This window comes from Anabrus simplex, chromosome 4 (genome assembly GCF_040414725.1).
Source record: "Anabrus simplex isolate iqAnaSimp1 chromosome 4, ASM4041472v1, whole genome shotgun sequence".
Classification (NCBI taxonomy): Eukaryota; Metazoa; Arthropoda; class Insecta; order Orthoptera; family Tettigoniidae; genus Anabrus; species Anabrus simplex.
The window spans coordinates 215,574,251-215,599,069 of record NC_090268.1 but is presented as its reverse complement, the minus strand read 5'-3'; the positions used below and the strand labels follow the sequence as shown (position 1 = coordinate 215,599,069).

Below are 24,819 nucleotides of genomic sequence, written 5' to 3'. Positions count from 1 at the left end.
TTTCAACTAGACCATGTGGCTATTTCCAAGAAAAACCAAAAAGAAATTATGAACGTTAAAGTCAAAAAGGGAATTATTGACTCCGACCACCACCTATCTCTTGTTAAAGTAAAGTTTCAACCCAACAGGAAGAAAACCAAAACAATCAGAAACCCAAGAATCGACCCTGAATTTCTGAGACAGAACTCAGACAATTTCCTTGCGAATATCTCCAACGATGCTCCTTCAAACTGGCTAGAACTCAAGGACACACTCTTGAAAGCTTCACAAAACATCAGCAATCCCCCAAGGAAACGCAAACACAGGTGGTGGAATGACACCTGTGACAAGGCCATAGAAGTCAGAATTAGGTCCTGGCTAAACTGGAGTTCCCATAAAACTGATCAAAATCGTGATGAATTCTTCAAAACACAGAAACAAACCTCAAAAATCATCAGATCTGAAAAACGAAAATATGATCAAAACAGACTGGTAGAAATAGAAGAAGATTTCAAGAAAAACAATACACGGAACTTCTACAGAACATTCAGAGAAGAATTATCCAATTACCAGGCACCTAGTCTCTGTTTCAAACGTACAGATGGGACTTTAGAAACAAGTAATAAGGGAAATTGTGAACTCCTAGCAAACCATTTCATGGACCTTTTAAACTGTGAATCTCCAAAGGAACAATTCACCTATGAAAAACCAACACCTAATCCAGATTCAGAACCCCCCACATTACAAGAAGTCAAACAAATAATCAAAGATTTAAAAGACAACAAAGCACCAGGAGAAGATGGAATAATCGCTGAAATGTTGAAAATTGGTGGTGACAAACTGGCCCAGAGTATTCAAAAAATCTTACAGGACATTTGGTTTTCTGAAGAAATTCCGGAGGATTGGAAATGTGCATTGATTCAGCCACTTCACAAGAAAGGAGACAAATCAGATATTAATAACTACAGAGGAATTTCTCTCCTCTCACTCGTATATAAAATCTTCTCTAAAGCTCTACTTAATAGATTAGAGAAACAAACAGACCACCTGATCGGAGATTATCAGGCTGGATTCCGAAAAGGGAGATCCTGCGCAGAACAAATCCTAAACCTAAAAACCATACTACAGATTCGCAAGACCAAACAAACAGTAATCACCTTTGTTGACTTCAAAAAAGCGTATGATTCCATAGATCGGCAGACCCTGTTCAACATACTAGAGGAATTTCAAGTCGACAGGAAAACGAGGGAATTGATTAAACAAACTCTGACCAACACAACATCAAAAGTTAAGTTCTTGGGAGAAATTTCTGAACCGTTCGAAATCAGAACTGGCGTCCGACAGGGAGATGGACTATCCCCACTACTATTCAATTTAGTTTTGGAAAAAGTGATTCGTGAATGGAGAAAAGAAACTAAAGGTATAAACATTGGCAGACTTCTTAAAGACAAAATTCACCTTGACTGCTTAGCTTTCGCAGATGACCTTGCGATCCTTTCGAACAACAGACAAGAAGCAATCCAATCCATAGAAAAATTGAATGAAATAGCCGCAAAAACCGGACTTCAAATTTCATTTGAAAAGACGCAGTTTATGGAAGGAACTAAATCAAGATTCGACAATCAACCATTAATCACCAATTGTGGAATAATTTCCCAAGTAGACAAATTCAAGTATCTAGGTGAAATTATTCAGCCAGCAGGGTTAAATCAGGAAGCTAACAAAGAAAGAACTGCTAAACTGCAAAGGGCTTACAAAATCACATGGAACAGATACAACAAAAGATGTATATCAAAAAATGCAAAATTACGACACTACAATACAGTCATCAAACCAGAGGCACTTTATGCATCTGAAACACTGATCATTGGCGGCAGGTCACAAATGAAAAGCATTGAGAAACAAGAGAGGAAAATTCTCAGAAAAATCCTAGGACCAAAGTTCGAAAATGGAATTTGGATGAAAAAGAAACCACACGAAATTTTTCAATTCACAGAAAAAATCACAGATACCATCAGAAAGAGACGACTAAAATTCTACGGACACCTACACAGAATGGATAACAACAGGCTGACAAAGAAAATTCTAAACCTAGCTCTAACCCTGAAAATCCGCAACAATTGGTTAGCAGAAATACATGAAGATCTACAAGAAATGGGTATCGAGGACGAAACCATTCAAGATAGAATGAAATTTAGAAGCTTAGTAAACAAACATAAATTTGCAGAGAAACCAACAAGAAAAAATACAGGCTGGACAGAAACACGCAGAAAGGAACACAGTGAAAAAATGAAGAGATATTGGGAAGAAAAGAAGAAGAAACATTGTGCAAAATAAGTTCAAACGCGCTCCACAGCTGGGCACAACGAATCAAAAAATAATAATAATAATAATAATAATAATAATAATAATAATAATAATAATAATAATAATAATAATAATAATAATAATAAAAATCTATCACCAACAACAATGGGAAGAAAGAACAGAGGTATTAAAATAAACTATCTAGCATTTGCAGATTAGATTTTGTCATACTTTCAGAAAACCTGTCTAATGCCTCAATACATGAACGACATAGCCAGCAGAATGTATGTAGATAAAAACAAATTTGATTCGATTCCCGGTCGAGGATTTTAATCGCATCTGGTTAATTCCTTCGACTCTTCACACTACCAACCACCATAGAAATAAAATCCCAATGGAGGATACATCCCTCCACATGGGGTTGGTTTCAGGAACGTGGCCAAGTCCACATATGTGACACAATCTGCACCCGTAACTCCACAGCGTGTCGGAAAATCAGCGGAAGAAGAAGAAGAAGCTGGTGTCGTAGATAGCCTGGAAGTGCCTTTCTATTCCATGTGAAACATGCACGAATGATAATTTGGGTGTCATTCGTATCGCCCTTTCACGTAACTTAAATTATTGGGACGAAATTCGCGGCGTTCATTGTCGCGGTTTAAGTTATGCAACACAAAGAAAACAAAATTATTCCTGCCAGAGTTCAAGTAAACAAAAGGATCAGAAGTTCAACACAAACTGCGTTCTGTAAAGTACATTTAGTTGACGCCAAAGCAAGTTCTAAGTGTCGTTATGAAAGTGCAGACAGATCTTCACTTCCACCTAGATCCATTGTTATTCGTTGGGGGACGTAGTTAGAAGCAGTATTATATTATGCAAAAAAAATTGAAAATTTTATATCAGTGATAGTTGAAGTAAATAAGGATGACGCTTCATCAATCCAAATTCTTCAGGACTTAGCCTTCTTAATGGCAGTTCATTAAAAATTAATTATCTTGTATATCTGAAAATGAAGCAGATCGGCCCAGTAGAACATTAAGAACATCAACGAACTTGTCAACTGACACAGTTAATGAGGTGCATGACACAGAGGTCCTAAACAGAGGTCTTAAACAGAAATTTCAAAGTGTGTTTGAAATAAAGGTGGATTCCATACTATGTGTAAGATTGCCAAAGTTTTGGAAGGGCAAGAAGACGTTGGTGAAGTGGAAAGTTTGTGTGCCAGTAACATTCCTTTCCTGTCTTCTTGTGATGTTGAACGGTCCTTTTCCCGGTATCGTGCATTGTTGCAAGACAACCGACATCGGTTTGTGATGGAAAACTTGGAAAAAGTCTTCATATTTCATTGCAATATTGACCTGGAGACTGATGGTTTTTAACTTAAGTGTTAACAAATTTGCACTGCTGGCACAAAATATTTTTGCAGTTTTATACATATTTTTCCACTTTCTACTATATAACAAAAATATATTTTCAAGTTTTTAGGGCATAAAAATTCCCTTCTCTGTTGATAACTATGAAATGAAATGGTGTATGGCTTTTAGTGCCTGGAGTGTCCGAGGACATGTTCGGCTCGCCAGGTGCAGGTCTTCTGATTTGACACCCGTGGGTGACCTGCGCGTCGTGATGGGGATGAAATGATGATGAAGACGACACATACACCCAGCCCCCGTGTCAGCGAAATTAACCATTCATGGTTAACATTCCCGACCCTGCCGGGAATCGAACCCGGGCCCCCTGTGACCAAAGGCCAGCACGCTAACCATTTAGCCATGGAGCCGGACTGTTGATGACTATTATTCGACAACACAGAAAAAGTCTTCCAATATAGGGGTCTTTTATTCATTTTGGCAGGGACCTGAAATATAGATGTGACACTATCATTCCCAGTGTTCATTAATTCTATGAAGGGGCACAAAAACAAATCGCACGTGTTGAGGTAAAAAAGCTAGTGATGTGAGTAGCGGGTATGTAAGAAGGTCAAGGCGCGTGGCGCACCGACCTCTACCTTCCTGTTCGTTGCGGCTTGCCTCACAAGTGGGGCAGGCTGTTAGTTAGTCGGTGATCGTGCTGGACCGTAGACGTGTGTGTCTGTGAGTGCGCTTGCTACCTGCGGAGTTATGAAGAACGGGACTATCCCAGCCCTCACGGTGAGTACAACTCCTCAAGAGCTGTCCGGGAACAGTAAAACCAGCACCTTATTTGATGGCGCGGTTTTTCACCTGTTATTATTAATTTGTGCATATTTAATGAAAACTAGTTCATAGTTCTTCAGAAGAGAACACGAATAATAACACACAATGGAATTGATGTCAATGACATATTGCAAACAGTTTCTCGCAACAATCGCCTGAATAAAAAAGAGGACCTGTATACACACAATTTTCTTTACGTCGCACCGACACAGATAGGTCTTATGGTGACGATGGGATAGGAAAGGGCTAGGAGTGGGAAGGAAGCGACCGCAGCCTTAATTAAGGTACTGTACAGCCCCAGCATTTGCCTGATGTGAAAATGGGAAACCACGGAAAACCATATTCAAGGCTGCCGACAGTGGGGTTCGAACCTACTGTCTCTCGAATGCAAGCTCACAGTTGCGCGCCCCTAACCGCTCGGCCAACTCGCTCGGTAGGACCTGACAAAACAGTCGCAAAAGAGAAGTTCTTGTTGTTTGAGTCATCAGTCCATAGACTGGCTTGATGCTGCTGTCCATACCACCCTATCCTGTGCTAATATTTTCATGTTTACGTAACTATTACACCCTACATCTGCTCTAATTTGTTTGTCACATTCATACCTTGGTCCGCTACCCCTACCATTCCTACCACTAACACTTCCCTCAAAAACCAACTGAACAAGTCCTGGGTGTCTTAAGATGTGTCCTATCATTCTATCTCTTCTTCTCGTCAAATTTAGCCAAATCGATCTCCTCTCACCAATTCGATTCAGTATCTCTTCTTTCGTGATTCGATCTATCCATCTCGCCTTCAGCGTTCTTCTGTAACACCACATTTCAAAAGCTTATATTCTCTTTCTTTCTGGGCTGGTTGTCGTCCATATTTCACTTCCATACAATGTCACGCTCCACACAGAAGTCTTCAAAAACATCTAATTCCTATATCAATGTCCGAAATGAGGAAATTACTTTTCTTAAGAAAGGCCTCCCTTGCTTGTTGCTAGTCTACATTTTATGTCCTCCTTACATCTGCCATCGTTAGTTATGTTACTGCCCAAGTAACAATATTCGTCTACTTCCTATAAGAGCCTAATCTAATATTACCTGCATCACCTGACTTCGATTGCACTCCATTATTTTGTTCTGGGCATATTTATTTTCATCTTGTACACCTTCCCAAGACACTGTCCATATCATTCAGCATTTTCTCCAGATAAAATAACAATATCATCGACAAATCACAGAGTTTCGTTTTTCTCGCCTTGGATTGTTTCCAAATTCCTTTCTTATTTTCTTCACCGCCTGTTCTATATAAGTAATGAAAAGGAGGGGGGGGGGGAAACTGCAGCCTTACCTTACTCCTTTCTGTATTGCTGCTTCTTTTTCAAAGCCCTCGATTCTTATCATTGTAGACTAATTTTTATACAGATTGTAGATCATTCTTTGTTCTCGGTATCTGATCTCGATCACCTTCAGAATCTCAAATAGCTTGGTCCACTCAACACTATCAAATTCCTTTTTTAGATCTCAAAAGTTGTGCCGTCCAGTTCCAGTTTTCTTATTATTTACATTTCAACTTTTGAAGAAAGGAAAATGTTCTGGTGAATTCATTTCTAGTTATTATAGACAGATTGATCTGTGCCCATTGCAAGACTTTACCAAATTCGAGTTCCTAACTAATCTACCTGGGTGAGACAACACTGAACTCTTAAACTGTGCCACAGCACCGCAAGAGCGTTAACAATGAAAGGATTTTTGAGCGATGAGACGATTCATTTCAAAACATATATTAAGAACAAAGACACCGACACAGATATGTCCTATGACGACGATGGGATAGGAAAGGCCTAGGAGTTGGAAGGAAGCGGCAGTGGCCTTAATTAAGATACAGCCCCTGCATTTGCCTAGTGCGGAAATGGGAAACCACGGAAAACCATCTTCAGGGCTGCCGACAGTGGGGTTCGAACCCACTATCTCCCTCATGCAAGCTCACAACTGCGCGCCCCTAACCTCACAGCCAACTCGCCCGGTCAGTACACGGTATATAGTTCATTCCACGTTAAGAAAACAGTATTGCTCTCATGGACCTACAAGGAGTGAACACACGCCCTCTGAGACACCCATAATTCCTCGTGATTAAGGGATATTATACTGTACTTTGGAAGGTATTATGAAAGATACGTAGGTGGATCAAAAGGTTAGTTGCACTAACGCGCCGCAGCAGCGCGCTGTGTGTCGCAAACGCGGGCACAGCGGAGAAAGGGACAGACACAGCCCACACGTGTGTTAGGCAGGTCGCTGTGGTGTCTCGTCTAGTATTGTGTGAATAGCGGCCAAATGCAATGGCGCGTCAACTGGACGTTCACTCCAGATATGAGGTGCGTGAGATAGTCCGATTCCTATGGGCCAAGAGGAAGAATTGCACGGACATTCATCGTGAAATTAGTGCTGTGTATGGGGAGCGGGCCATTTCCCGGCAAGGTATAGTAAAGTAGTGTCAGCAATTCGAAGCCGGACGCACGGATATCACGGACAGCCATCGCGAAGGCAGGCTCGCAACGTCCAGGACCCGTGCAAAGGTCAACAGTGTGAATGCGATCATTAGACAGAACCGGCGCATTAAACTGAGAGAAATCGGGACGCAGCTGAACATGTCGTGTGGCAGTGTGTTCACCATTGTTCACGTGGACCTTGCATATCGTAAGCTGTGTCAAAGATGGGTCCCACGTCTTCTCACCGATGAGCACAAGGGACAACGTTTCCAATCCTCCCTGGCATTTTTGCAACGCTAAGCCGCAGACGGTAACGGGTTTCTGCGGCGAATCGTCACAGGCGACGAAACGTGGGTTCACCACTTCACCCCCGAAACGAAGCGAACATCAGTGGAATGGGTGCACCCCTCATCACCACAACGAAAGAAGGCCAAGGTTCAACCTTCAGCCGGTAAGGTTATGGCGACAGTGTTCTTTGATATGGAGGGTTTGCTGCACGTGGAATTCATGCCAAAAGGAACGACGATCAACGCAGCGTCGTATTTTCAAACGTTGCACCGGTTGCGTAAAGCGATTAAAGAGAAGCCCCGGGGGAAATTGTGCACCGGTGTGATTTTGTTGCACGATAACGCAACACCTCATAAGGCCCGCCAAACGAGAGAACTGCTGCAACGTTTCAAGTGGGAGGTCTGGCAACATCCATCCTACAGTCCCGACCTAGCGCAATGTGACTTTCATCTGTTCGGTAAGCTCAAAACGGAGCTCGGTGGTCGACGTTTCCAGACCGATGAGGAGGTGAAGGCCGCTGTCTCTGAGTGATTGCAGAACGCTGGAGGAAATTTCTATGCATCCGGCAACGACAAGTTGGTTGTGCGTTCGCAGAAATGTTTGGAGTCTCTTGGAAACTATGTGGAAAAGTGACGTTGCAGTGTATGTCGTTATAGTCGTGTTTCTGTTGTATAGGTGGTGTAATAAATGGCCGCAACTGGGAAGTGCAACTTATTTTATGATCTGCTCTCGTAGGTAAAAGGGATGAGGAATTTTTGCACGTGAATGATTAAAATAACTACATAACATTTTATTTTTCATAAATACATTCGTAGGGAGGAAGCACAATGGCAGGAACAGCCATCGCTTCGTTGCCTTCTTTCTTGTTGCTCTGGTACAAGTATCGTGTTGTCCCTCGCTCTGTGAACCGCCGGCAACTCAATTCTGTAGTGAAGTTAACTACAGTATTTATTTGTTTGTTGCGTTTGTGTTTTTAGGCTTTAAATCGGTGTTGAGTGATGCGATTAGCCTACGTATGTGATTTCTTTCTTTTAACATTAATACAGTGATTTATTTGACTCACAACGTTACGATACGACAGCACAGTAGTATCCCGCGTTGCCTGAAGTAATTTATTAAATACAATTAAATGTATCCATCACCCGTCGAGACCACGAAAATTATTATTTGTCTATTTTCTCCAGCAGCTTGCCTTACACTTCAGTGCTGAGGTTTTTTATGTGCCTTAGTTTACCTCTGATTCTATACAAACCAAAAATATCCCCTGTAAACACCTCGTCGCCTTCTAGTTCATAAAAGTAATTTGCAGCTTAGTTTGTTCCGGGATTTTTATCTTGAACTTAAATACCAAATTTCATAAATTTATGTGCCGCCCTTTTTCCGTAGTGGTGTTGAGCAGAGGAGTTCGATATGACAACCCTGTTGTCGTAAGAGCAACGCTGTTTTCTTAACGTGGAATGACCTATAGAGCATTGCTTGTAAACCACATCCAAGAACTCTTTCCTAATTTACACATTACATTATGAATGATCTTGTCAATTGCTGAAGCCAGTCGTTCGGTCGAGCACCCTTTCTCAGTCCTCAGAAGTCTCAAAAAATGTACTTTACGATCGTCTATGCCACAAGATCGAGTTAACAGTTTTGTCGTCCTCTCCAAGAATTCTGATATTAACCAGCAACTAGAATATGAAGATACGATCAACGCATTAGCAACAACAAGTAAAGACGTCGTACCTCACTGAATTTACATGTATTATTATTATTCGCTAATCGGCCAACTAGGGACCGCGATAAGTTTTGTTATACATTCTGGCGTTTACTCAGTTTTCGATTGATCCAGCACGTTTTCATTAGCTCGCGGTGTCGAACACGGCGTTCATCCGACCACTTTGCACCAGTTGTCCACTTCACATCCTGAAAAGTCCCAAAAGTCACAATGTTTTTCTTCTGAAAAGGTCTCGTTTGTGCGCATCATCTGGTTGTAGGCCCATTTCTTCGAGGTCTTTCTTGACGTTAACTTATGCATTACTACTAAGAACACAACGAAGACCCAATACAGTGGATTTGGTCAAAACTGGCAAAGACTGCCAGGAACTGGACCCGGGCCTCTTAGAGAGACAATACACATGTAAGAGACACAAAGAAATTAAAGAAGAACAGGAATATGGGCAAAAACATAAATTTATTAAGGAGAAAAATCGAAAGGTCACACAGACTGACATAGGCAAAACAAGGAGGTCAAATAATCTAATTGTTTATGTTACTTGTACGTGTTCCTTAATCAAAATACAATCTGTGTCTGAAAAGTTCGGTGAATGGTCGCCTAGGTTATACACCGTGCTAGTTCGGACGATGCGCTCGCGCATTGCGAGACATGACACCAAGTGCCCCCTATCGGTCAACTCAACACAGTTAAACGGAGTTGAACGCTGCAACACATCGCACGGAGTCAATGTGAGGACTCGTTTCATTGCACAATGGAGTGCAAAACGGAACAACGCGTTAACATGAAGTTTTGCTTCCACCTAGGCAAAACGGCAACGGAAACATGCGTAATGTTAGTGAAAGTTTACCAGGCTCAAGCAGTGAGTAAAAAAATGCGTTTTGACTGGTTTAAACGCTTTCGAGATGGAAAGGAATGTACTGAGGACGAAGCGCGTTCAGGTCGACCAACCACAAGCACATTTCCAGACAACATCGAACGAGTGCGACAGATGCTTGCGAATGGTCGGCGACTATCCTTACGAATGATAGCAGATGAAGTGGGTGTAGACAAGGCCATTGTTCACGAACATTTAAAAAAGGGGGCCGATGACCTTCGATGTTAGGCCCCTTAAAACAACAAGCATCATCATTTGAAAAAGCGGAAGATTTGTGCCCGGTTTGTACCGCACAACCTAACAGACGAGCAGAAGCAAACTCGGATGGAAACGTCGGGAGATTTCATTGACGTTTGTGATCACAATCCGGAGGTGTTGAAAACCATCATTACAGGAGACGAGTCGTGGTGCTACCAGTATGATCCGCAGACCAAGAGACAGTCAATGGCGTGATGTTCAGCGTCTTCTCCGCCTCCCAAGAAAAGTCTGTGTACAAAGTCCAAAATTAAGACAATGCTGATCGCCTTTTTCGACAGCAATGGTGTCATTCATCATGAATTTGTACCCCAAGGTATACCTATCAACGCGGAATTATACGAGGGAGTTTTGAAACGGGTACTGCAACGCATCAGACGGGATCGACCTGAACTGTACCGGAGTGGGCAGGAGAAGCTCCTCCACGACAATGCCCGTCCGTGATCCGAATGACCCAGTTTCGCGCTGAACCCCAGGAGACTGTTCTTCCACACCCTCCGTATTCTCCAGATTTGGCGCCGGCATATTTTTTGTTCTCCCGTCTTAAATTAGCCCTGAAAGGCCATCGGTTCGACTGTGTAGCAGGTCTCCAACAACACATTACAAGGGTTCTCCGGGAGATTCCAAAAGAAGAGTTTGCTGCCAGCTTCCAGCAGCTTTACAGTCGATGTCAAAAGTGTGTTGTAGCTAACGGAGATTATTTTGAAGGCCACTAAAGGAGTTATGTGTGTAACTTACGTTATCTTTATTTCATGAGACCATTCATCGAACTTTTCAGACACAGGTTGTATATAGGATTCACGATTTATCACACCTTTTCTCCCTCTCTTACCTTAATGTACGTTGTGATGAAAACTCGGGTACAATGGCATGGCATCTACCTCAATTAAATGAGGAACATAAATTCAGGTGAGTTCAAAGTATTTCTTTTATGCATATCAGGTCCAAGCGACCGTAAGTTAAAGGAAGAACAGAACTCTATCATAACATTCTCCGTTCCAGTCGAAAGGATAAGGCGTATTGCCCCCAACAATAACATCCGAATAAACAAAAACCATATTCCCGAGAATAAAAGATCGTTGAGTAAAAGAGCTTAAAACAGAAGAAGGGGGAAGGATGCACCGAGCTCATAAAATGAAAGTAAAGGGAAAGGGGAAAAGGAGAGGTTTCTATGGTCGCACACCAAATTAACAAAGGTAAAATAGAAAGGCGTTCCGTTAAGAATAAAACACAGTAAACTAGAAAATAGGTAAAGAAAGCCATTGAAGGCAATGCGTAATGAATAATAAGTAAATTAAACACAAAAGATACCACAAATCCAAGGGCCCAAACCACCTTCGCCCGCACAGAGACCATCGTGTTTAGGTGGCTGATAAGGGGACACACAGGCCGGACGCATAGGAACGTCAGCCACACAGCACATATCTAAATAAACGACCGCTCACGAGCTCTAATAGGCAATACAGACCAGAAAGTGGTCCATCATAGGGGGACGGGGTGTCTCCATCCGATAAACACAGAAAGCAATCAATCGCGTTGTTAGCTGTATCCATACCACGTAAATGTGGTGGACATGAAATATACAGAACAAGCGATTACAATAATAGAACATGAGCTCGAGCGGTATGGTAAAGAAGCGACACGAGTAGAAGGCCTCGGACAGCACACAACAAACGATCCCATACACACACACATGAATCCGTTTCACCTTCTGTTTTCAAAACATAGTGGATCGGTAAAGGAAAATACCCAAAGAAGCATGTAAAAGCAAAGTTAACACACAAATAAATTAGAAACACATGTAATGAGAGAAGCCTTTCTAACCCAACCATGGTGTCCATAGGATGAAGCAATTATCAGACCAAGAGAAGATTAAAGAAAAATAAATACCTCAGATATATGGGCAATTAACATTCTCAAAAGGTCGAGAATCGTACAAAGACATCTTGAACCGGTTAAAATATCCTTTATACGCCTCAAATACGACATGGAAACCCATCACTTCCATATTCTCACATCAAAAACTCTCCACCCAACCCACCAGAAAGATAAGCCATCAAGACAGGGCAGAAAAGAAATGCTTTGACATATGCTGACGCATGAGATGCCATCTACCGGAATAGGGAAAAGTTTACGTAGTAGTAAAAACATATGATGGGAGAGAGTAAATAATAAAGGCGTGTGACCTCCGGAGGCCTCGTGCAGGTCCTTCGAGTTGACGCCTTATAAGCGACCTGCGCGTCTATGAGAATTAGGCCCTACCTGTGATGAATTCTAATACTTAAGACTGCACACACACCCAACTCCCGAGCCATTGGAATTAGCCAATTAAGGTTAAAATCCCGGACCCGTACGGGAATCAAACCCGGAACCCTCTGGACCAAAGACCAGCACTCGGAGCCGGACATGGGAGAGAGTAACGGTTCACAATTGATACAAGAGATCGCTTGGAACGCGACGTATTCAGAACAGGCAAACGTGCCATAAAATTATTGCCCTATGGTATGGTTGATTTACCAGGGAATTGTTGTTTTTGGTTTTGAGTTAAATTATTAAAAATGGGCTTTGTCCACCGAGAGTCGCCCATCCGTCGTAAGTGACCGTAGAAGTGAAGCCTGCGTTTGCGCATTGTGTCCGTGATCCTGTCTAACTTAGAGTAGATTTCTTGTCTGGATTTTCTTATGTGCATGCCGTTTTTGTAATCTGGGCCAAGAATGTTGTGGAGAATCTTTCTCTCTTTCTGCTCTAACTTAGCGAGTGCACATTTTGACAGAGGATAGGGCATTCTGACGCACAGAGAGATACCGGTTTGACTACAGTGTTATAATGGTGAATTTTGGTATTTGTAGAAAAGCACCTAGTTGTATATGTTCCGGGTGGTTTGGAAAGCTACCTCCATTTTCCTTGCTCTGTCTGCTAGGACCTCTACGTCTAGTCCACTCACCAAGGTATTTATATACGCGGTTTATTGTTCCATACATGGTATTCAGTTGGGTCGTGCTGTCTCTGATGTTTGACATTACTTCCGTCTTTTCAAAGAATATCTGAAAGCCTATTAGTTCTGCTCCTCTTTCAGCACATTAATTTTTTCTATCGCAGTTTCAAAATTACTATTATTATTATTATTATTATTATTATTATTATTATTATTATTATTATTATTAAATTTGTTTACGGCCATTCAAAACCACATTAAGCAACAATGACACACTACTCGAAGCCTGTTTTGCAACCCAAAATCCTTGCATTCTTTCTCTGGCAGTCTGTCTTCTTTCCTCTGTCCACCCCCTATTCGGTTTCTGTTAGTCATGGAAGCCTCTGAAGCTGTCGATCACTGATTTATACTTTGTTCGGTTTAGGATGTCTTCTTTCTTTCTTAATCTGTTTACCCTCCAGGGTCGGCTTTTCCCTCGGACTCAGCGAGAGATCCCACCTCTACCGCCTCAAGGGCAGTGTCCTGGAGCGTAAGACTTTGGGTCGGGGATACATCTGGGGAGGAGGACCAGTACCTCACCCAGGCGGCCTTATCTGCTGTGCTGAACAGGGGCCTTGTCGAGGGATGGGAAGATAGGAAGGAATAGACAAGGAAGAGGGAAGGAAGCGGTACCTAGGTACCATCCCGGCATTTGCCTGGAGGAGAAGTGGAAAACCACGGAAAACCACTTCGGCGATGGATGAGGAGGGATTCGAACCCCCCTCTACTCAGTTGACCTCCCGAGGATGAGTGAACCCCATTCCAGCCCTCGTACCACTTTTCAAATTTCGTGTCTGAGTCAGGAATCGAACCCGGCCCTCCGGGGGGTGGCAGATAATCACACTAACCACTACACCACAGAGGCGGACTTAGGATGTCTTCTCGATTTAATCCAGACTGCTCACGATCCTTTCTTACCTCCCTGAACCATTTGTCGCAAACTTTAGGTTCACTGTCAAGTGTTGTAAAAATCTGTTTTGTCAGCGTCTTTTCATCCATTCTAAAAAGATGTCCATGAAATTTGGGTCTTCTTTTCCGCATTGGCTCCATCTTTCGCTACTCTGGTAAAATTATCCCCTTCCTCGTAACCCTATACTGGCCATCCACGACTTTTTTTTTTTAACCTATTATCCTGCGGAGGATCTTTCTGTCAAATTTCTCGGCTTCTCTTAGTCCCGACATTTCCGTCATTCGGAGGCATTCATTAACATACAGACTGTACATTGTTTTGATTGCTGTGTTGTAGTGTCTTAAGTTAGCTCGCCTTGAGATGACTTTTCTCTTGTATAAAGTTGTGTCCTGCGAAAAATAGCGGTCATCTTCTCTCGCCTGGTGTAGTTGACTTCTCTCTCGCTAGTTTTCAGCTGTACGATTTCTCCGAGGTACTTGAAGCTGTCAGCTCTCTCTATCATACCATGCTCTGTCTTCAAATGATGAGGGGCTATTCTGATGTTGGTCATGCATGTGATTTATTCAAAGGAAAATTATTGTTATTATTATTATTATTATTATTATTATTATTATTATTATTATTATTATTATTATTATTATTCAGTTATTGTTGATGGAGTTTACTTGGGAGTACATTCATGTCAAAATAAGGGGTAGAGATATTTTTCTTTGCCTAGGGCCACCCCTGACAGGGACACGTTTTGGCGGTTCACACCGCTGTGTGTGTTTGTTAGGTCCGGTTAATGGCAAGAACATTGGTCTGGATTATATACAAAATATGGACACAAACTTACCATAAAGTAGCCAAAGGCTAAGCAAAAAGAAATGAAACGATAAAATGTGGAAAGGTGGGAGGGGGGGGGGGAATGAGGTGCCTCTTATCATCTAGCAATAGGTAAGTGATGAAACGAAATAAATTTATTTCTTCTCTATAGCAGGAAAGCTGGTCTGGAAAAGTCTTATTATGCCTCCCTCCCCGTCTCTGGGGAAAAATCCTGTGAGCTCCCATGCACTGGCATATGTGAAACTTCTACAGTAACTTCATCTAAAGAAATGAGGAGGAGTTTTACAACAGCGATGGTATATCAACACAGAACGGATACAATGTGGTTATGACAAGTCTCTCTGTACATGGATTCCATCACACACTGTGCCAGATTAACAGTTTCCATGAACCAGGCCCAGAATGTACCTATGCGCATTAGACAGAATCCCCGTGAAGGATGCCGTGCTGAAGCGCAACGGCCGTACGGAATTAATGGAGACATTTTATACTTGGGAATGCGTTGTATAGCCATTCGGCTGCAATAAAGTTTTTATATGCACTTTGGACACGACCTCATACGTTCTTGAATGTTTATGCTGAGTACAATGCGGTCATTAAAATTCAATATTCATTGAACAATGGGTGATTTGCGCGCACTCTACCGTTGCGGCGGCAGAAGTGCCGCGTATTTGTAGCTTACATCATGTCCAACAGGACAGACATGATCTAGGCCAACATAGTTGAACTGGTAAGAACATTTGACGTGAAACAGGAAGGTTGTGGGTTCGGTTGGCCATTTTTGTTCTGTACCTAACACACAGTACGATTTGCAAAGCTTCAGAACTACCAGAATAAAAGATACAATATACAGCGCTGATCGTTGATGCCATATTGCATCTTGTGTGTTCGAGCCAAATATTGCTACCCATTCAATTACTGGTAATCTGGCAACCTTGCTTGGATCTGTGAACGCAGCGAAATAACATGAAAGCATGGCAGCACACTTTGCCACCTATCGGAAAGAGTATTACTTAAGAGTCGCCCATAAGGTTCTGTATGAAGTGTGAAGTGCAGCTGGCCTATTTGCGTGCATTGAGGAGCTGTGTCCCAATTCCTGCGATCGTTGACACTTTCTCCCGAAGCGCGGCTGTAAATCACATCCTCTTCCCTCTTGAACATTCACCCTCTTTAGGACGAGCTAGTCGTGCAGGATATGAAAAGAAAGAAAGGCCTTTGAACATGGCTTGCCGATTTGTATTGAAATGCCATTGCTCACGTTTGGCATCTTGCTTTTAGATTGCGCTGTGGCAAATAATTTCAAGAGTTTAACTGACCTTCTTTCCACAGATGTTTTAATAAGTATTCTTTCACTCTTCATAATACAGCTGGCAAGACGAGAAAAAGTTAGGTAGTCATGAAAATGAAAATAGGAACGTTAGAATAATCAGATAATGATGTCCCCCTCCATTAAGAATAGTTGATATCGGATGGAGGTTATTCGATTATCCCATCACTAGTATAATAATTATAATTTCGTGTGTCTATTTCTAGCCGAGTGCAGCCCTTGTAAGGCAGACCCTCCGATGAGGATGGGCGGCATCTGCCATGCGTAGGTAACTGCGTGTTATTGTGGTGGAGGATAGTGTTACGTGTGGAGTGTGAGTTGCAGGAATGTTGGGGACAGCACAAACACCCAGCCCCCGGGCTATTGGAATTAATGAAGGTTAAAATCCACGACCCGGCCGGGAATCGAACCCGGGACCCTTTGAACCGAAGGCTAGTACGCTGACCATTCAGCCAACGAGTCGGAGATCCCATCATTAGTAGCAGGGGTATAGTTTTGCCTATGTCATCCGCTTGCCGCGCGCATTCGTCAGTCTGGCAGTCTCACTCAGTCAATGTGTTTGTGTAGATCTGTCTAGTAGTTGTTACTTTGTTAATGTGTAGTCCCGTGCGGTCAGGAGCGCGCAGCTATGAGCTCGCATCCGGGAGATAGTGGGTTCGAATCCCACTGTCGACAGCCCTGAAGATGGTTTTCCGTGGTTTCCCATTTTCACACCAGGCAAATGCTGGGGCTGTACCTTAATTAAGGCCACGGTCGCTTCCTTCCCATTCCTAGGCCTTCCCCGTCCCATCGTCGCCATAAGACCTGTCTGTGTCGGTGCGACGTAAAGCAAAATAGCAAAAAAAAAAAAAAAAAAAATGTGTAGTAAAATACAAAATAACTTTTTAAATGTGTAATCACGCCATACTTCTATTTTATTGTAATACAAGTGTAATTATTGCTCCTTTGGTGAAAGTTTTAATGTACAGCAATATTTTACCTCATTTAACTTGGTAAGCTGTCAACTTTCACGTCCGTATCGAAATTCGCTCAGAGAGCTATGTTCCTGAGACCCGGGCACTTTTTGTTGTCTATGAATTTTTGTGTCCCTCCCTCCCCCACTCCCACACGCACACACACACACACACACACACACACACACACACACACACACACACACACACACACACACACACACACACACACACAACTCTCAGCTTTCGCTCAGTAGGCCTATACAATATCAGAAATCGGCGTCATGTGGATTTTTACACAATTTACGATTCCTGCCTTAACGGACTGCTAAGTCGTCACATGGAGCTTTTTGGCATTCTATACAATATTTAAACGAAACCTGCCCAACGTGAAAAAGGAGCGGTATTTTCCCTGCTGCAAAAGGAATGGCTGAATTACCTACAAAAGGCAAGTTCGCACCATGCTAAGATTTGTTGTTTCTTTCGTTTTGCTACTGGTTTTAACGTCGCATTAATACATCTAAGTCCGACTCCATGACTAAATGGTTAGCGTGCTGGCCTTTCGTCGCAAGAGTCCCAGGTTCGATTCCCGGCAGGGTCGGGAATTTTAACCATCATTGGTTAATTCCGCTGGCACGGGGGCTGGGTGTATGTATTGTCTTCATCATCACTTCATCTTCATCACGACGCGCAGGTTGCCTACGGAAGTCAAATCAAAAGACCTGCACCTGGTGAGCCGAAGTCCTCGAACACCTCCCGGCACTAAAAGCCAAACGCCATTTCATTTCAATACATCGAAGGTTTCACGCGACGCTAGGATAGGAAAAGAAGGGGTCGTAGCCTTAAATAATATAGAGTACAGCTCTAGCATTTGCCTGGTGTGAAATTGGGAAAACCACGGAAAACCATTTCAGGGCTGCCGATGGAGGATTCGAATCAACCATCTCCCGAATACAAGCTCACAGCTACGTGACCCTTACCATACTGTAAACTGGCTCGGTAGATGGCATTTGGTAGGGAGTGTGAAAACTGCGTAGCCTGAAATCTATAAGACAAACAACTGGTCACTCTTCAGAGTTATGTAATCCTATTTAATATTAGTGTCATTACACACTTTCTATAAAAACACCGGTAACTTACGTCAATAAAATCTAATGAAGTGGAAATATAATTTTTTCCAATTACATCAAGACACGAAACACTATTACAGCGTACAAAATCAATTTAATGCGCTGCGCTCGCTCAGACGGTGGAAGAACACAAGACGGCGGGTTCGATCCCGGATTAATCGCGCGGTAATTGAAGGCTTCCCCTCTCCTCCCAAAGATTAAAAGACCATATCTGAAATTAGCGCATCAGAAGCACATTACACGTGAATGAGAGAGTCGTGGTGAAGTTGCAGCAAGAGGTGAACGAATAGGACGAAAGCTATGCAGCAAAAAGAGCCCTTGATCTTCAGCTACCCAGGGTACGAAGAAGAGAAGAGCAAAAGAACAGCTGGGACCTTCAGATGAGGTGACAACAACAAGAAGAAGAACTTCATGGCTGCACTGATGTTCCGGCTGCCAACAACGAAGTATAGCAGCATCTCCACAGTCAGGACGTTATCAATGAAGATACATCGATGTTAAAGCGAGAAGTAATAATAATAATAATAATAATAATAATAATAATAATAATAATAATAATAATAATAATAATAAACTCTCTATATAAAATAATAGTTTTGTCTGTACATTGTTCAGAATTTAAAAAGAACAGTATTTCTGTGTTGGTCGTGTCCACAGTAACAAGGAAATGTACTTTTAAATTTTCCATTATCTCTGTATTTTTGTCTGTCTCTCTGTCTGTATGTATGTACGCGCACCTCGAGAAAATGGCTGAAGAGATTTTAATGAAATTTTGTATGTAAACTCGAGAAATGAGGCACTACAACCTTGGCTATAAATAATTGTATTCACGCTGAGTGAAATGGTAGTTTAGGGGAAAGCCTAAAATTTAATTCTCAAATATTTATGTTATTAGTGGTCCTATCGATAAATACTACATAACTTAAGTTATATAGAATTAAATTTCCGATCATTTATGTCATACATTTTTACTGTACCGGCTGAAAACAGAGATAGGCCGTATTTATGAATTTCGATTTTTGTTGCTAAGTCAATAGCAACGTCGAGTATTGCTAACATGGCCCTTTGAAACGAAGGCCACTACGACGATGTTTCATCCAAGGATCAGGACTTCATATTATGAATAAAAATTAATCATTTCTCTCATATTACACTTATACATTTTTCATTTGCAACTGTGGGACAAAAAGACCCAAGGCGAGTGTTCATGTACCTCGTGTTAACTGGCGATGGTTTGACATGATTGTCTTAAGGTGTAAAACCGCGTGGCCATCTGTCGACAAGGAAAATTGTTAAGATGATAATTTGAAAAATGAAAAAAATCGTAGAGAACGATCACTTGAAGAATAAAACATTTTTTTTGCTAGTGGCTTTACGTCGCACCGACACAGATAGGTCTTATGGCGACGATGGGACAGGGAAGGGCTACGAGTTGGAAGGAAGCGGCCGTGGCCTTAATTAAGGTACAGCCCCAGCATTTGCCTGGTGTGAAAATGGGAAACCACGGAAAACCATCTTCAGGGCTGCCGACAGTGGGATTCGAACCTACTATCTCCCGATTACTGGATACTGGCGACGGCAGCTATCGAGCTCGGTAAAGAATAAAACAAGAGGGAGTCATGAAAGAACGAACCTTTACATTAGATGTTCTACTTAATATCCCAATATCCCAGAGTGAAGGCCTACGATATCGAAAGCTCATAAAACTGATCAAGAATAACGTTACATTGACCAATTGTGACGTGGCCGCCACTCATCTCCGATAGATGGGATTACTGCTGCGTCCCGAGTGAAACAGCATGCCTGAATATTGGCGGAGGATCCGTGGCTCCGGTAGCAGCGCACCTGTCTCTCACTGCTGGTCTCCGTGGTTCAAATCGCGGTCACTCCCTATGAGAATTGTGCTGGACCAAGGAGAGGCGGGACAGGTTTTTCTCTGAGTACTCCGGTTTACCCTGACATCTTTCGTTCCAGCAACACTCTCCATTATCATTTCGCTTCATCTGTCAGTCATTAATCAGGGCCCCAGAGGAGTGCGACAGGCTTCCGCAGCCGGCACACGACAAGTCGCGGCAGCTTGTAGGTACGGCACGAGTAGCTGATACAAACATTAGTCGTGATAAAGTACGAATTTTTCAATCACTACTGATATGCAATTAGGGCAGTCGCCCAGGTGACAGATTCCCTATCTGTTGTTTTCCTACCTTTTTCTTAAATTATTGCGAAGAAATTGGAAATTTATTGAACGTCTCCCTTGGTAACTTATTCCAACCCCTATCTCCCCTTCCTATGCACGAATATTTGCTCCAATTTGTCCTCTTGAATTCCAATTTATTCCAAAAAGTTCGAGTTGTCTTTTCTTCGCACGTGGTCCAAGATATCCTGGTGTAAGGATTTGGCTTCCCCCCATATCCGTTTTTTTTAACACTGCCGGAAAAAAGTTACACGTCTTACCTTTAAGTCATCAAAAACTAGGTCTAGCGATCGTCGTCTTGGTCTCCCTCTTCTTCTCTTACCCGCAATAGCAACTCCATTGTTCTCCTAGGTAACCTATACCAAATACAGTAGAGACAATACGCGACACTTCCCTATTTAGCCTTGTTAAATTGGGAGACAAGTCGCAAGTGGCGCTCCTAGTGGCTTGACCTGAAAATTCGCGCTAAATACAAATGTCAATGGAAATGTATATACGGAAATGGATAAATAAATTACGTCTAGAAAGAAAGTGTTACTAAGATATTAACTTCAAAATTGCTAAAGCAATTCTGGATAAATGAATGAAGAATTATTTAACAGGTTATTATTTAAAGACTGAAATTAGACATATAATCAAGATGTGAAATGGACTGCTATGAAAGGGCTTGATCTTTCATTTATGCATTACTTTTTTAGCTTTAGAATTCCTGCCTGAACGTTCACGGCTAGATTTTTCTTTTTCTCATTTAAAAGCATTGTATCATCATATTAAAACACTTGTCAACAAAAATATCGGCACATTCCTTACACACATGATTCAATGAATTTACATTTAAGAGCTGGACAATTTTCCTTTTAACGTGAAGCCTACTAACAGAAAGAAAATCTATAAATTTAGCCTCAAAGACATTCAAACTTTTCCTATAAGCAATATTTGCCATAATGCCATTACATTAGGGTAAAGCAAATTTGCATCATCGTATTGTTTCAAGAAAATATGTACATTTCTTAAATCACCCATATTTTCTTCAGTGCTTGACAACGCATTACGGCATTCCAAATGGGGTAACTAGGAACACAACCAGCCACACTTACATGCATATGTATTTTCCTTAATTAAATCAAACCCACAGGTCGCTATTGAAGGTTAAGTGCTGCACTATACAATAAAATATGCGTATTATATTTTAAACCAGTTAAAATATGGGTCGAGCAGGTCAGAAGATTATGAAGTACTATGAAAATATCTTTGTCACTGGAAGAATATATATGCAAACACAATATTACTTACATTTTCTTGTCACGAGGGAAACAGAAGAAAGACCACGCATTCTTCTCTACTTCATAGTTACTGCAGCCACACACAGCACATACCTTTCCCTTCATGTTGAGAGGAGATATCAAGGAATGACACACGCTACTATTTAATTATGTCAACTCACTGAAAACGCATACATAACACCAAAACCTTCACACACAAATACACTTGTTCTTATGACAGAATCAGTAGTTCTCAGGTCAATCCGCTAGAGAGAGCTTTAATAGCTGTCCCTCGATATCTCGCTGAGTGTCGCGTATTGTCTCTACTGTATTTGCCTATACTGTCCCATTTACCTCACATTACCCGACCACTGAAGGTGATTTATGCATTATGCGTCATCCATCGAGTTCATTCCTTTATATGCTCATTCCGAGTACTCTCCTGCCATCCTTCCTACCTCTTTGTAACAGCAATCATTCCCGTTACTTTCAAGTCTTATAAAGAATAAATCCTGAGTCCAACCAGCTTCCACTCCCGCTGCCAACAGCAAAGTCGGTCTGAAAACAGAAGTAAAAGTTACATCCGAGAACTCTCTTCTTTCGTACAGAATACAGTTGATTGCAACTGCGAGCTCACTGCATTAGTTTTGCAGCACCTTGATTCAGTTCAACGTAGTAGGCACATGCCTACTAGCATCCCGCAGTTATGGACATCCAAAGTACTTGAAACCTCTTCCAGTTTTGTATTCAGGACCTGACATTTAAGCCTCTAAGTTTCTTTTCCACGCTGACATTGCCTTAGTTTAAGAAATGCTATTATTTGCATGGGAAGTCTGGTGCCTTGCGATCTGCCTGAGACGTTCGTTGTTCTCAAGTAAAACAGTCGCTCCGGTGACATCAATTAGCGGTGAAATGCGATCGTTAAGCCTGTACAGATGGCGCAGCGAACGAGTCCCGTGCTCAACCGCACGCACACTGCCTCTACGTGAGCATAAGGCAGTAGTGCTCAGTGAGACATTGATGTTTCAAGTGGATACTGTGCGTCAACATGGGTAGAAGTAAGGATGTGACAGAGTGGAAAAATGTAGCAATCGCAGCGGACTGCTCAGCGTGTCTACAGACACGAAACACGACGTCAGAATTATGGTCGGAAAATAGATCCTGACTGAGAGGGTCCGGAGACGAGTTTCGAGGCTTGTGAATCAAAATCGCTTCCAAACCCAACAGGAATTGGTGCAGTCAGTGAATGAAGGTCCATCCCAAACTGTTAGCGAGAGAACATCGCGACGGGAACCGCATACAATGATGATGAGAAAAAAAAAATGGAATGGCATATGGCTTTTAGTGTCCGAGGACAAGTTTGATTTGACGACCGTAGGTGACCTGCGCGTCGTGATGAGGATGAAATGATGATGAGGAAGACGACACATACACACAGCACTCGTGTCAGCGAAATTAACCAATTTATGGTTAAAATTCCCGACCCTGCCGGGAATCGAACCCAGGACCCCTGTGACCAAAGGCCAGCACGTTAACCACTTAGCTATGGAGCCGGACATATGATGATGATGATGATGATGATGATTGTTGTTGTTTAAAGGGGCCTAACAGTTAGATCATCGGCCCCTAATGGTACGAAGTGTTACGACATCAAAGTTAAAACTTAGAAATGTATCCACTGACTAGAATTTAAAACGAACGGTGATGAGAAAATGATCGTGAAACAAAAACAATCAGTGGAACCAATTCACAATGCCTTAATTACTGGGATCATGCTTATTATCTACAGGGCTCCAAAATCCAGGTCACCGGCACAAATCACAGGTAATGTAAACCCATGGTATGTCACACACAATGGCACCGCTCGCAGGTAGCACAAACCCATGGCGTTTCGCACATAAGGGCACCACTCACAAACAACGCAGGCCCATGGTGCTCCTCACGGGCGCCGGTAATTCCCGTAGTGTTCCTCACTTGGTGGAACTAATCACAGGTCACCTATACTCATGGGGTCGCTCACATAAAGGTATTAATCATAGGCAATGCAGACCCACGGTGCATCACACATTATGGGACAGTGCGAACTCTCTGAAAGAGAGCCGGCACGATAAAAATGTATAAGACATAAAGGATCGGAAATTTAATTCTATATAACTTTAGTTATGCAGTATTTATCGATAGGACCACTAATAACAGAAATGTTTCAGAATTAAATTTTACGCCTTCCCCTAAACTACCGTTTCGCTCAGCGCGAATAAAATGATTTATAGCCTAGAATGTAGTGGCTCATTCCTCGACTTTACATTCCGATTTTCATTAAATTCTCTTCAGCCGTTTTCTCGTGATGCGTGTACAGACAGACAGACAGACAGACAGACAGACAGACAGACAGACAGACAGACAGACAGACAGACAGACAGACAGACAGACAGACAGACAGACAGACAGACATTACGGAAAAGGAAAAAGTGCATTTCCTTGTTACTGTGGAAACGATCGATACAGATATGCCATTCTTTATGAATTCTGAGCAATGTACAGACAAAACTCTTATTTTATATATATACCGTAGATATGTCCTGCTCTGGTAATATTTGTTTAACGGACTTTAGAGACACCGAGATGCCAGAATTTTGTCCTGCATGATATACTTTTACTTTCCAGTATATCTACTGATACACGCGGGTAACTTCAATTCTTCTTCTTCTTATTTTTTTTAAACCGTGTTTTTGTGGACCAGAGAGATGTAAGACGGTGCTGGGGTGAATCGGTGGACAGTGAAAAGCATAACTTAAAGAACTAAATTCTGAAATTTCATTTCTTTGCCCTTTTTTATGTTAAAATTTGTTAGTTAGTAAATCTGAACCATCAATAACAAATAACCGTTAAATATGAGCTCCTCAGCTCTCACAACAACAATTACTTAAATTCCAGAATCAGGTACAACGGAGAAAATTTACAAGGGATGAGCAATATAGCTCTAAATGCACACTACTTCAAAGGGCATATTTGCTCCTCTCATTTACATCGTGTAATAGTTTGAGCTTAAAACCTTAATACAATCCAGCCTCTTAGAGGCACCAGTCTTACACAAATTTATATTAGATTTATTGTAATTCCTGCTCGACAGTCAGGTACACACTCGTCTAT

At 42.0% G+C, this 24,819-nt stretch overlaps 1 protein-coding gene across 1 annotated transcript in view; it reads left to right on the top strand.

Annotated features, from left to right (window-relative positions):
- The first annotated feature begins 4,332 nt into the window (after window positions 1–4,332).
- The window catches only part of Fatp1 (Fatty acid transport protein 1), a 323,268-nt gene continuing 302,781 nt past the window's right edge, over window positions 4,333–24,819 (top strand). Inside the window, exon 1 of the mRNA XM_067145352.2 lies at window positions 4,333–4,433. Within this exon, the coding sequence (XP_067001453.1) occupies window positions 4,404–4,433 (30 nt within the window). The 5' untranslated portion in view covers window positions 4,333–4,403. The remainder of the gene's footprint in view (window positions 4,434–24,819) is intronic.